Source organism: Sphaeramia orbicularis, chromosome 8 (genome assembly GCF_902148855.1).
Source record: "Sphaeramia orbicularis chromosome 8, fSphaOr1.1, whole genome shotgun sequence".
In the NCBI taxonomy this organism is placed as follows: Eukaryota; Metazoa; Chordata; class Actinopteri; order Kurtiformes; family Apogonidae; genus Sphaeramia; species Sphaeramia orbicularis.
In genome coordinates this window covers 43,343,032-43,358,087 of record NC_043964.1, presented here as the reverse complement: position 1 = coordinate 43,358,087, position 15,056 = coordinate 43,343,032, and the positions used below count along the sequence as shown (strand labels likewise).

The 15,056-nt window shown below is 41.3% G+C and overlaps 1 protein-coding gene across 1 annotated transcript in view; it reads left to right on the top strand.

The window, feature by feature from the left end:
- bptf (bromodomain PHD finger transcription factor) overlaps positions 1-15,056 on the top strand; it is a 37,827-nt gene that overhangs the window by 10,020 nt on the left and 12,751 nt on the right. The window contains 17 exon segments of the mRNA XM_030140146.1: positions 55-140; positions 255-613; positions 2,139-2,270; positions 2,408-2,537; positions 2,749-2,884; positions 2,985-3,254; positions 3,329-4,871; positions 5,844-5,968; positions 6,410-6,538; positions 6,647-6,797; positions 6,900-7,023; positions 7,734-8,007; positions 9,913-10,080; positions 10,838-10,974; positions 11,095-11,203; positions 11,926-12,149; positions 13,955-15,053. Of these exon segments, the coding sequence (XP_029996006.1) occupies positions 55-140; positions 255-613; positions 2,139-2,270; positions 2,408-2,537; positions 2,749-2,884; positions 2,985-3,254; positions 3,329-4,871; positions 5,844-5,968; positions 6,410-6,538; positions 6,647-6,797; positions 6,900-7,023; positions 7,734-8,007; positions 9,913-10,080; positions 10,838-10,974; positions 11,095-11,203; positions 11,926-12,149; positions 13,955-15,053 (5,196 nt within the window).

Here is a 15,056-nt window from a genome sequence, read left to right as displayed (position 1 = left end):
CCTACAGGGAATCATTTTCTTTGCTGAAAGTGTTTTTTGTTTACTTAATGACAGAGGAGTACAACAAGAGGGTGAAGAGTGACAGAGCAACAGCAGCTGGAGGAGAATCTAACGACCAGACACCCAGAGGCAGCAAAGAGGTGAGGCGTGTGTGGGTCAGTTTTGGAGATTCATATGTCATAGCTTGTGTTCAAACACTCAACTTTTATTTTGGTTCTTGTAGTTTAATGAATTTTCTGTCTGACATCTTTCAGTCGTCTCCAGTTGGCTCTGATGCTGAAGCTTCACGTCTCGGCGTCTTCAAACGGGACCCCATCTCGAGGGCCAATCTGAACAACCTGTTCAAACTGGGTCAGGAAGGGAAGTACCGGGTCTACCACAACCAATACAGCACCAACGTCCTGGCCCTCAACAAACACCAGCATCGCGAGGACCACGACAAGAGGCGCCACCTCTCACCACAATTTAGCCTGACGGACAGCATCTGAGTCAAATGGAACGGTTCAATCTATGGCTCGCGGTCCCTGACAGTGTCCACCCTGCGTCTCACCATCATCCAGTTAGAGACCAATGTCCCAGGACCGTTTATGCACCCAAACTGGGCATCACACAGGTAAAAGTCACAGCAAAGAAGTTATATTAAACACAGTTTATTAATGAAAATTTAGAACAAGAGCTAGTTTAACAACAGATCTAATTCCTCATTAATTTCTAATTGTATTTTTACGTTGAGTTGTGGCTCCAGGATCATTGACGCAACCAGGGTTTCTGCAAATCCTTAAACTTCTGCCTCTAAATTAATACATTAAAAACATTGTGTTAATGTTACTTACATCTAATACGAATAAGTACAAATTCAAAGAAATGTGGCTCTAAAACAGAAAAGCTCTTCAATTACATTCACAGCGATCTTAAAACAATCTTAAACTGAACTTGTTGAAACTTGCAGAAGACCCTCTCAAGTGTGTATGCTGTGTTTGTAGCTCCTTTGACTCCGTCTTCATCGTGTTTATGAGGATAACATTGGAAATAAACTTTCAGCTTTATTGCATTTTGATCCTCTGCAGCTTAATTATAATCCTGTGTGATTCCTGTCCTTTTATTACTGTAAATAGTTTTTGTCAACATCAGTGTTTCTTTGTTTAAAAAGAAACGGATACATCTACGCTTACTTGTTGTGTGTATTTTCACTTAACCCATAAAGACCAAACATCCACCATCAACCAAAAGCATCTACTGATGTAAACTGTTTAATGCCTGTTCATTCATTAATCCTGTCAATAATTGTAAATAACTGGTGTAAAATAAAGTTTGTCATCTTTTCACGGTCATCAGATATGACCCATTTGGACATTCAGAGGCTCTGTAGTGAACGTGGAAACACTGTCACCTTCTACATCATTGAGTCACCAGTAAAACCCATGGAGTTGGATAAACAACAGTGGATGGACACTTATTTTATGTTCAGTTATTAATATCTTTAATGAAAGAGTAACTTGTTCTTCAGTTTTCTTTGTTTTTGATTAAACCCTCAACTTTAATGTTAGCTTTTATGAACATCTACATGATCAGTAAATTAAATATAGGAAAATACATGAGTTACACCAAAAAAAGCGAAATAATGAGGATAATACTACAAAAAAATAGCGCATTGACCCATGGGGATCCACAGGTTCTAGATGTGGTAGTTTTTATGCTCTTGTGTATTCATGCATGCTGTACCGAATTTGTTCAGCAGTCACCGCCAAAGTATTCTGGGTATAGCAATGCGATTGTAAGGCTGTTTTATTCCAAAATTACTAATATCTCCTAAATATTGGTCCTATTAACTTGCCGTTTTCGCTAGTCTGTTCCTTGACCAAAAATACATAAGTATGCCAAACTGCAGCCGTCAGCTCTTTCCAGATTTTGTGTCAATCCCTAGATACACATACACGCACTCACACACGCAGAGGCCACTTGGCTTTTATACTATAGATGTGTGATATTGTCACTTCAGAGAGGTTAAATAGAGAGAAAAATTTGGGAACTGCCACAAAGGCAGCACTGGGTTTTTATGGGTTAAATGCTGTCCAAATGAGCAACCTAGCAGTGTTATCTTTATTTTATTCAGTGTGTCTCTTGCTTTCTTTACCTAGGACCAACTGGAACAAAGCAGTGCAGATGTGCAGCAAGGCCAGGGAATTTGCTTTGGCCTTGGCTATACTCGAGTGTGCAATCAAACCGGTAGTCATGCTGCCTGTTTGGAAGGATTCTCTTGGACACACAAGGTGAAGGGAGAGTCCTTTTCTTCACGCAGTAACGCATAGCATGATTTCCAAAAGGCTAAACAGGAATTATTATTTATGATGATATGAGTAGGGAGTAACTAAAACGTTGTGGTATTTCCTGTTCTGTGGTGCTTCAGGCTGCATCGTATGACCTCAATGGAGCGGGAGGAGAAGGAGAAGGTGAAGAAGCGAGAGAAAAAGCTGGAGGATGAGGAGACGATGCAGCAGGCGACATGGGTGAAGTACACCATCCCCATCAAACACCAGGTACAGCAGCAGCTTCTCTTCATCTGCATTAGTCATACTGAAGCAGTGGTACCTTTGTTTGCCTGTGTTCAGCCTGAAAAATATGTTGTATTTTGACTTGATACCATTGCAGAACTTGACTCTCTCTGTTATGCTGTCTATGTTATGTGTGAATATATATCCATTCTTCTTCCAAAAGTTCATTATGTTTTGTTTTGGGTTTTTTTTTAAGGTGTGGAAGCAGAAGGGAGAGGAGTACAGAGTGACAGGTTATGGTGGCTGGAGCTGGGTCAGTAAGACCCGGGTTCCCCGTTTTGTTCCAAGGCTACCGGGGAACACAAACGTGAATTACCGCAAAGAACTAGAGGGTAAGAAAGTCATACTTTGTCAGAATTAATTCTGTTTTCCTTAATATGTCTTCCTACTTCTGGCACTTAAGGCTAATATTATGGTTATGTTATTTTGCAGCAGCAGCTAAAATGAACAAGGAAAACACAGCAGCTTGCACAAATAAAGAGACAAAACTGATCGATACTGAGACAGGCCCACATGGTGTAGATGAGAATAAGGAGCAAACATCCAGCAGTAAATCATCTCAGAGCACTTTGTCAGAGGATGGACAGAGCTTGAAAGAGAAGGAAGAACCTGCAGAGGGAAAAGATGTGGAAGAAAAGCAAGAGGAGGAAAAAATGGAGGGTGATCCTTGCCAAGAAACTGTAGCTCCAAGTGACGACAAAGGTAAGCATTGTAAATGAATCGGACTCTTCTGTGTAAGCTTTAATAAATCACTGACTTCTCTGATTCTGTCATAGATAAAAGTGAAGACAAAGGAGCTCTCTTGTCTTCAGTGCAACCTGCGAAAGAAGAACCCATCCCAAAAATTGAGCAATCCAAGAAAGAAGAGACCTCTGCCTCAAAACTGTATTATGATGTAGTGAATGTCAGTGAGGGCTTCCAGCTGCGGACGGCCTATAAAAAGAAGGTAAAGCCTTCCAAACTGGATGGGCTTTTGGAGCGCAGGGTGAAACAGTTCACCTTAGAGGAAAAGCAGAGGCTGGAACGGATGAAACAGGTGGGTCTTCTGTCCAAAATGGCTGTGACAAAGTCGGCGACTGCTGTTAAGACTGAAGCATCTGCATCAGGTAAACAGCAGTCTGCTGTTACCCCAAGTGTCAAAGTAGAGGAGAAAGAGGAGACCCGACAAATGAAAGACCATGTGGTGAAAAGGCTTGATTTTGAGCAGGAGCAGACAGCTACAAAAACTGAGCCAAAGAAGGAGAACACCGATGTCAAATCTGACCTGACACCTCCCCACAGCAAAGAGACAGAGGGGAATGCTGAGCAGGGGAATGGTGAGGAAGCACATAAAGAAGTGAATGGAGAACCAGTAGAGAGCAAAAACAACTGTATATCAGAATTACCAGAGAGCAAGGAAAAACTGCAGAAGTCGGAGGTCGCTCGAGTAGGGGACAATGCTAAGAAACGTGGGTATGACGAAGTTGAGCCAGATAGTGAGCAGAATAGCACAGAAGACCAAAGCAAGAACATTTCTGTGCAGATAAATGGGAAAACAGTCTCCTCTATGGAGTCAGACATCCACACAGATGCAGGCCAAAATGATTTCAAAGAGCCGGTCAAGTCTCTGATGAACGGTAACCTCTGTCCAAACGACGTCTCCGACATAGCTCACCCCCCACCACACAAAGTGCCCAAATTAGAGAACCACGTGGCTGAGAAAGGAGACTGTGGTGTAACAAATAAAAATGAAGATGTGGCCATGGATGGCGAGGAGCTTCCTGCTAAGCTTCCGTCCTCACGTCCTTGCTTAAACAGCAACAGTGAAGACAATTGCAACAGCAGTGATGTAAAGACCTCCACTGATGCTGTCACAACACAGTCTGAAGTAGTATCAACAGCTGACGGGTCCAGCAGTGATACTAAACCCACTGTGACATCTCAAACAGCAAGTACAACAGCGCCCCCCGCTACCACCGCCTCCCCCGCTACCACCGCCTCCATGGTCCCCTCCCAGAAGCCCAAAGCAGCAACCCCCTCTGGTCCAACATCTGCCAGCTCCATGACGATCAGCAAAGAGTACTCCACCAGGGACAGAGTCAGCCTCCTCAGGTTCTCTAAATCCAAGAAGGCGAGGTCAGGTACAGCCCTGCCGTCCTACCGCAAATTTGTTACCAAAAGCAGCAAGAAGAGCATCTTTGTCTTGCCAAACGATGACCTCAAGAGATTGGCGAGGAGAGCGGGTATCAGAGAGGTTCCTATTTTTAACTACAACGCCAAGCCAGCCCTGGATATATGGCCCTACCCCTCACCACGGCCTACGTTTGGGATCACATGGAGGTGGGAAATACATTTAGATCTTTTTTTTTTAACTATATATTTTACATATTTTTTTAAAAGCCACTGGAAATTTAGCTTGAAATAGTCAATGTGTGATATCAAAACTGAGAGTCTCAGACTCAGCTTTGTTTTCATTCAATTAAGAAACATGATAAAATGAAATCTAGTTACCCAGGTCTTGGTGTTTGTAACATGAAAAATGATAAAATATTAAGTAAAATATCCAAAAGCTAAATAGAATAGAATAAAAACTACCATAAAATAAACCTCTGTATCTGTACAATACTGCACAATATACAGCAACAATAACAGTCAAGGTGGTGAATGGAAGCAGCAACATGAGTTTACAGGTGGAAATAAAGTGAGAAGTAGTGGCTTTAGCAGGATCATGACCTATTTTAAGGTGCAGGGTGGACAGCATATTGGGGTGGAGCAGTTCATCAGTCTGACTGCATCTCGTGGTGTAATCTGTAGTGGTGTAGTGCTGTGTCTCATGCATCGAGAAAAAACTAGAGGAAAATAAACATTCATTGCTGTAAAAGAACTGTTCACTCATTTCCCAAGGATTTGCAGGCAGACTGTGTTTTGAATGACATCATCTACGTACACCATCACTGAGGCTAAGTTACATAATCCTACATGTAGACTAGCACATCAATAAGTCAGTTAAAGGTTGTGGGTTGCTTAAATTTACTGATAGGTATATAGGTGTAGCTGACAGTTGGTAGGTAACTGTACTTTAAAAGACTGGGATTTTATTTGATTGGGTCACAGAATTAATTATGTAAAAGATCTGCAATTTAACCATGCCCAATTCACTTGAGATTATACAGTTAGAGTCCTGTTCTGCATGTAGGTTTTCAGATGTTTGATGTTATGCTGCTAATCATTATTGTTGTCGTCGTTTGAGTCATGAATACATTATGTTAATATGCAAATGAAACGTTCTTTCTGTCACTCCATCTGATGCAGGTACCGCCTCCAGACCGTGAAGTCGCTGGCCGGTGTCAGTTTGATGCTGAGGCTACTGTGGGCCTGCCTTCGGTGGGACGACATGGCTGTTAAACCCTCCGCAGTCGTGGGGACGACACGAAAAGGTGAGAAACTGACAACACCCCCCCCATGATCTGTCCTTTTCCCTTATTTTTGACATCTTGTCTGTCTCACTATGATAATGCCTTATTTTTGCTGTAGTTGAAACATTAGTCTTCATTCTCTGCCAACATGACTGTTGAAGTTGCTTCCAGAATTGTAAACTAGTTTAATACCATTTTTGTGTTTTTAAAGACTCAGTAGCATTCATGTGCTAATATTTGATATGATGCTGGGGTAGAAACATGAGAAAGAGCTGTTATTTTCTGTTTTTGTCACTGCCTTTATTATAAGCAGCGCATATGGTTGTTAGACCAGAACAGAAATCCACCATCTTTATCAGTCAGTCAGTATCTGATTTAAATGAGATGTTTGATAATGCATGAATGGTCATTTACTATGGAGTGTTGCTTTTGTAAAACAATTACTCATTATGGTTATTATAGAAACCACTGAAACGGACATCACCACAACAGAGATCATTAAGCGCAGAGATGTCGGCCCTTATGGAATCCGCTCTGAATACTGCATCAGGAAGATCATCTGTCCCCTTGGAAACAGAGATACCCCTAAAGGTAACAGAAACAGTGGAGGGTTTAAGGACAAACCTATATATTTGAATAAATTATCTCGATGCTCTGCTGAAGAAATTTTGATGAGATAAAATCAATGTTTTATTTTAGAAACCCCCACTCCTCAGAGGAAAGGCCTGCGTTCAAGCGCCTTGAGGCCTAAGAAGCAGGAGCCGGCCAAGCTGACAGGGCCAATCGCCGTGGAGACGTGGGTACCTGAAGAGGAGCTGGAGCTGTGGGAGATCAGGGCCTTTGCAGAAAGGTCAGAAACATACAGGAAGCATGTTCTAAACAACTTTAGGATCACTGAATTCTTTTGACAGGACTCTAATTTGGTAGATTGTCACCTTTTGTGATGTTACAGAGTGGAGAAGGAGAAGTCGCAGGGTTCAGATCCCTCCAAAATCGGCACAACGCTGAAGACAGCAGAGGATGTCAAGGCCCATTTGGAGAATCAGCTGAGACAGGCCAGACTGGCAGCTCAGCAGGTGGGAATGCAGTTGACCATACTCCCACACAGACACTATGAGATTCAAAACCAGCCCGCTAAAGGGTCCAATCCAGCCCCTGGGATAAATGTGTGAAATGCAAATATTACACTTAAGATATTAACAGTCATTTTAGTTTCAATCTCAAGTGGGTCAGACCAGTAGAATAATATCATAATAACCTATGAATACTGACAACTCCAGATTTTTCACTTTGTTTGAGTGAACAAAAGTAACATTACATGAAAATATTTACATTTACAAACTGTATTTTCACAAAAAAATGTGAATAATCTGAACAAATATGAACAACCTGAAATGTCTTGAGAGAAGCGCAATCTCAATATTCTGCCTGTTACTAAATGTTTTGTGTATTTGTAGATCCACTGTGATCTGTAAGTTTTAATGCACATTCATAAATGGGAAACTGAGGCATAATATTGTTAAAATTGCACCTATTTTTCTAAATAAATTTAAGTTTTTTCATAGTTATAAATGTCATTCACATTTTTTAAAGGATAATGTAAACATTTTCATTATGTAATTTTACTTTTTTCACTCTAAAACATAGAGAAAGTTCAGATTAGATTTGACATTATTTATATATTGCTATTTATTGATCTGGTCCACTTCAGATCATGTGGGCTGCATTGGCCCCTGAACTAAAATGAGTTTGACACTCCTGACTTAATGTTATTCATGTATTTCAGAAACGCCTGGAGCAGCAGAGACTGATTACAACGGTGACCACCTCCACAACAAACACCACCTCCACCACCTCTGCCAGCGTTCCCGTTACCCCTGGCACCCCAGCATCCATAAGCCAGAGGACTGGTCAGGTCACATCTGGAACCAAGATGGTGCTGGCCTCCAAACTGGGCTCCCCGGTGTCCTTCCAGCAAGACAAGAACTTCCAGCAGTCGTTTGCTTCCTGGGTCAAACAGGGTCAGAGCAGCAACAACAACAATAACAACGGCAGCTCAGGTAAAACACTAGCCCATCTGTATCCTCAGTCCTATAGAGACAGAGTGCATTAGGCCGGCCCTAATTCATCGCATCCTTGACAGTTCTGTCTATTATCTGAAAACTGAAAACTCTAAAAGCTTTAGTGTGTTGGAAAGCACTGACATCAGGGTAAAGCAGGGGTGTTAAACATGCGGCCTGCGGGCCAAAACCAGCCCACCAAAGTTTCCAATCCGGCCCGCAGGATGAATTTGCGAAGTACAAAAATTACACTTAAGATATTAACAGTCAAGGATGTCGAACCCATTATGTCTTAGGTTCCACATTCAAACCATTGTGATCTCAAGTAAAATGATATATAATAACCTATAAATAATGACTCCAAAATTTCTTTTTGGTTCAATGTAAAAAAAAAAAAAATATTGCATTATGTCTGTAAATAATTACAACTCCAAATATTTCTTTGTTTTAGTTGGAAAAACAACAATAAATTATGAAAATATTTACATTAACAAACTATCCTTTAACATTAAATGTGAGTAATCTGAACAAATATGAACAACCTGAAATGCCTAAAGAGAATCAAGCGCAATTTTAACAATATAATGGTTAACTAAAGGTTTTGTGCCTTTGTAGATCTGATCCATAATACTCATATATAAATAAGTTCAGGCATAATATTATTAAGACTGGACTTATTTTTCTTAAATTTCAGTTTTTCAGGTTGAGTTTTCATTATTTATAACCTATTATGTTATCTTTCTGGTCCAGTCCACAGAGGATCAAATTGGGCTGAATGTGGCCCCTGAAAGTAAATAACTTTGACACCCCTGGGGTAAAGAATGCAAAATCAAGATACAACAGAAACGCGCTGTGTTATGTATACGTAGTCTCACATAGCCAGACCTAATCACATCAGAGGTGATTAGGAGAAAACATTTTCTGCGTTACTTGGTTAGTTTTTTGTTTTTTGTGTGTTTGGTTTTTTCATCAGACTACTCTTGGGCGGCGCTAAGAGCAACATGTAGTGACAGTGCCTTTGCAAAGTAGATTCAGGGTAGAAGTCATTTGGGTGGAACATTTGTACTTGGAAAGCAAGTTTGACTGTTCTATGTCTTTGTCACCAGCTCAGAGGTATTCGTTGTTTCATTTTGTGAGGGTGACTATAAGGGCCAGATTTACAAAACACAAATTAAAGTGAATCTGGAAAAAGTGCTGATGTGGGAGCAGCCTTTTCTCTGTTGGATCCACTAGCTGTACATAGATGCCGCCACGTCATTTCAGTAACAACGGATAATCTACAAAGATATGCACAATTTAGCATCCAATTTGTTATATGTAATCTGACATACACAAGTGTGAGGTTTACACCCAGTTTTTCTCAGGAAATGACAACATAGACCTCTGATAGATGTAGGTGATACTTTTATATTGTGACATGTTGTGTTTTAGTGAGTTACAGGTTTTTCAGACCATAGCACTTTGCTCTGTCTCTATGCATCTCATCCATCTGTTTTTGTTCAATACAGTTTATCATATCACCCTTTTTGTTCCTCCCCTTTATATTTTTTACTTTTTGGTCATTTTTTGACAACTGTAATCTTTAACAATTCCGTTATTGGCATGATTTTTTTTTTTTTACACCTTTTTTTGTCAATTTTTTTCTTCGATAAGTGTGATTAACATACATGAATTAACTTTCGGCTTGTGGTGTCCACTTTCTGAAGTTTTTTAGTGCACCTATTCGTTTTATCCTGGAGGAAAACTTGTGTATCATTCCAGTACATCTCCACATACGGGAGATCAATAATCCCAATTTTTGCGGCTTTGAGTCATACCTTCCAGTGGACACCACAGCCGTAGACTGGCTGTTACGGTGGCCGTTGTGGGTATGCATGACTGCAGGTGGCATGGTGTGTCTTGCAGCCTCCTCTGGCTCCGTGACTACCATAGCGAGCAGCATCGCCACCTCAGAGCAAACCTTCCAGATCGCTGGCAGTCCAGTGACTGTGGCTGGCCAGGTCCTCGCCGCCAAACTACCACTGCCCGCTAACAGCAAGATTGTCACGCTCAACATGCCCATTACACAAGGAGGTAGGGAGCACGAGTGTCATCCATTTTTCCGCTGATTGGGCGTAAACTTGCCAAAATAGATGAGCGAGGACTGTTGGATGAGAAGCAAACGTCTAGTGTTTCCATGAACATGGAGCATACACAGTGTTTACTTTTTTATTTTCTTTTTTTACATTAGGTGAAAGATGGCCTTTTTTCTGTTTCATGTAGCTTTTCTTTTTAAAGTATGTTCAGAGTTGTGTGGAGATCATTTAGGGGAATGTTTTTTTCACACACATTGCATGATTTGCGTACATCCTTGAACTGTATCACTACATGCACTAAGGTTTGATTGATGTGTTGTTTTTGGGCAATCAGTACCAATTATTAATAAAAGCCCTCCCACAATCAACATTTGAAGCAGATATACATTTGCTCCAAAAATTTAAGTCCTGGTTTTATTATATAGAATAACTTTAGAGATTTAGTCTAACACCATATTTTGTTGGCATGCCGTCTTTGATGACTGTCAAATCAAATGATGTACAATTCTGTAATATTTCACATTAAATTGATTTTAAATACGTTTGTGAAAATGTTAGATCCTCTTTTTTCATTTAAGTATATATTTTCGCGACATTAAGGCTAACGTTGTGTTTTTATTATATTATTTATTTAATCAAATATCAAATACAAGAAATAACAAAGATAAACATAATCACTAATCAGTCGATACCTGACATGCTCCCTGTAGACTGGATATTTGTTTTTGTCCTTATGTAATTGTTCTTATCATCAGGTGTAGTCCAGCAGAAAGTCCTGGGCATTTTCCCCTCTGGGCCTCCTGCGAACCTGAGGACCTACAGCACACTACATCCCACAACAGGCAACATGAACCTCAGAGCCACCACCTCGGCCTCTACCACTCAGCAGCAGGTCTGTGCCCCCCACCCTGACCATTTCATGTCTTACTTGAGGCGTTCTAAAATGTTAAATACGATGAACAAAGGTTTTTACCACTTTATTTTTGTCTGGTTGTTTTTTTTTATTCTGCAGAGTGTCACAGTTGGAGGCCAAACACCAGCTGGCACGTCAAGCCAGTTACCCACCCTGTCTACCTCTGTGGGTACAACAATGGTCAGAAGTCCAGCGTTGGCTCAACAAGGTGATTCTGCAATTTCCTGTTTTCCTTGCTGTATCAAATTTATCAAATAATTTTTTCAATACTTTAATTTTTTTTTTAGAAATGAATGTAAGATTACAAGTGCACAGATATGCAATTGTGCAAACGAAAGTAAAATGGACATTTCAGTAACAAGTAATCATCTCATGAGATCTCACATAATTTTGTCATATTTTGAAAGATTTTATCAGCTCATAGATGTGCTGTAAAAGTCTTTTTCTCCTTATTTGAATAGTCATCGTATCTAGCCTGTACAGTAATTACTGGAGGTCCAGTCATGAGTCAGTAATGTTTGCTGGCTGCACATAATAATACATTAATAATACATTTATTTATTTTGCAGTTTTCATTTAAAAACAAATCTTGCAATGCTACAGCATTAAAATGAGCATAAAAACATAAACAGGAACACTGCACAGTGGTATGCATCACACTGGTGCTGTCTGGTTGCGGCTTCTCCAGTTGAATTTGATGTTATTCTCTGATTCTTTCTTTTGTTATTGCTCATTTTTTTATGAAGAAGTAAGATTTACTCCCATTGGACATTAATAATATCCATCTTCTTCATCAAATGAGCAACTATAAAGTCCAAATGGATTGAGGATAGATGAGGAACAGACAGCAAAAGTGAAATTTATTTCTTGTATCACCTCTCATTGTTACCAGAGGAAAATAACAGGTTTTGTTATTCTCATCCTGTCCAGGCCAACCTCAGTCAGCTTTGACCCAAATGAACCTTGGCCAGACCGGGTCTACGCCTGTGCAAACACCTGCAGGTCCGAGGGCAGCTGCTCCTGTGCCATCCCCCCGCCCGGCTACCACAGCTCCTGGACAGCCCCCTGCTGCTTCCTCCCAGACCACAAGACCACAGCAGGGTCAAGTCAAACTCACGATGGCTCAGCTCATGCAGCTCACCCAGAGTGCCCAGGTGAAGGTCAACACTGTACTCTAATGGGTTAAAGTAGGTTGTGTTTACATAACCGTCATCTTTTATAGGTAAATGCAGGTTTGAAGCAAAGAGTTGGATCAGACACGTCAAACCTGCCTCATGCTCAAATATTAACTTTGGCCATAAAGGCATTAGATTCACTTGAGAAGTCAGATAAACCTATAACTACTGCACAGAGCCACCACAAATGAACTCATTGTGTAATGTTGTTCTGCATTCACATGGGGTGCATTTTGCTCTAACAAATACGTCTTAAAAAGTCTTAATTTTAAAGCTATAAAATGTGGCATTTCTCAATAGGTCTCTCTAAGAGGGGCATGAAAAGTTTGTGGAAAAGAACATACCTTTGACATGGTTTAAATCACATGGCCCTCAGTTTTACACAGGTGGACTTGAAGGCTGGTATCAATGCAGGGGCGAAGGGATGCAAGGGACATGTCCCTACCAATATCCATCCACTACTGTGTAGTCATTATCAATACAACCGCTATCTGTAGTGTTTAGTCAATGATTATGGCACACAAAGGGTTAACAGTCGGTCTCTGCTCAAAGTCCCACCTCTAACATGAATGTCGCTCTCTGATTGGCTCTTTGGTTTTGCTAACGTACATGTGATTGGCCGTCCCCGCTGTCACTCCATCTACTTGTAAAAGGAACCTGCTAGTTGGACCGCTAACGTAAGTTTTCAATTCTGTTTCAATTCTCTTTCAATTCTGTGCAGAACTGTTCTAATTCAGTTCTGCCTGGGTCACATCAGCTAGACGGATTTGAATATCAGTGGTGTCATTTACATGTACATTTGTACATGTGTCTGTTTGCGTGCACGCCCTTGCGTTTGTGCTCAGTAATTAGGATTTGAAGGATGTCAAAGAAAAGAAAACTGGTCATAAGACACTTCTTTAGCAGTCAAAGTGTAAGTTACTTCAAGGGTATAGAACTGTAGAAGCTCAATAAAGATACAGAATAAAAGACACTATTTAATACCAAACAGATACACTTTTTAAAAGTTACTTTACTTATTATTTTAATGCATTTCTATGGAAGAGCAACAGTTTAAAAAACACACGTAAAGAAAATTTTGGGGGAAAATACAATAAAACCTCACGTTCTAAATGTGATTCTAGATGTGATTTTATCCATATTTTTGGGGAATAAATTACATGTAATAATTGAAAGTAAAAGCCTTTTTTGCTCAGGCAATAACTGTCCCATCAAACTCTATGATCACTGTATCCCTGATCTGTTCATATGTCATGCGTCAACATATTTGTCAGGTGACAAACAGTAAAGAGGTAGAGGAGGAGAAGCTGTAAATTCACAGGTGAGGTTAAATAATAATGGATATGTTAGTCATGACAATAACATTGCAGAATGCATTAAATTTTTGTGTTTTCTTTAGCTATTCAGATATGCATTATAAACATGTCAATTACTGAATTTTTTTTCTGACTATGATTGTTTGCTTGTTTGATCAGCTCAACATGACATGAAATTATGATTGCAAATGCAAAAAAAAATCAACTTTCCGGAGTGCTGCCTTGGAACACTTTTGTGTCCCCACCATTGTCAAAATCAAACCTACTCCCTTGTATCAATGCTTGCAGAAGTGTATTGACCTACATGGAGCATATGTTAAAAATAACCATCAAAACTTAAACTATCCTTTTTTCACAAATTTTTTGAAGCTCCCTCATATGTATTTTGCAATTTAACTTGATCAAACCTTGTGTTAAGTTTTATATTATTAGCTGAAGGTGATATTTATTTTGTTTGAATCACTACAGGGAGGAAACCCAGGCCTGACTGTGGTAATCCAAGGTCAGGGCCAGACCCAAGGCCAGCTGCAGATCATCCCTCAGGGTGTGACGGTCATCCCTGGCCCTGGTCAGCAGTTGATGCAGGCAGCCATGCCCAATGGACAGGTCCAGCGCTTCCTCTTCACCCCCATGCCCCCCTCTTCATCTGCTTCAACCCCTTCTACCGGAACCCCAACAAAGCCCACCACAGCCCAGACCCCTCAAGCCCAACTATCAACTCCAGTTCAAGCCCGGGTCCCTGCACAGGTTCAGACGACTCCTTCAGCCTTAGCCCAAACCCAAATGGCAGCTCCTTTACCGACCCCGTCCTCAGTCCCTGTGCAAACGCAAGTAGCAGCTCAGACAATGCAAACACAAAGTTCAGTTCCTACACCATCATCAGCCCCTGCCCAGCCTCAGATCCCTGCATCGGTACCTTTTCTGCCACAAGTTGCAGCCCACACAACACCTCAGACACAGGTTTCATCCCCCACTCAAGCCTCAGTCCCCACACAACCCCAAGTGGCAAGATCTGCGCTTGCGCCAACACAAAATACCGCTTCAACTCTGACTCCAACACAGATCTTTACTTCAACCTCAGTGCAAAACAAGGCTGAAATCCCAGCGGTGGTTCAAACTCAAACCTCCAACCCTCCCCAAGGCTCATTTCCTTCACCAACCCAAGCCAACCTGCCACTACCTGTCCAAGGACAAGTTCCACCTCAGTCCCAGGTCCAGACGCAGAACCTGAGCCCTCCTCCGCCCTTACCCACAGCCTCTGTCCAGATGCACATTAATGCTCCAGCCCCTGCTTTAGCCCCCATCTCAGTCAAACCTCCTGTCCAGGTGACTACTAACCCAGTCCAGATGCCTGTTTCTGCCTCTCTACCCTCACCTGTTGCAGTTCCAACACCCGCTCTTGCTCCAGTCTCTGCCCCTGTCATAGCTGTTGTGTCCACCCAAATCACTGCCCCCTCCCCAGCCAAAACTCCAATCCAAATCCAAGTCACAGCTCCGCTTCATGCTGCTGTAGCTGGTGCTGTGGTCACACCTGTCACAGCCACCTCCACGACGCCTTCAGTGCCAGGTA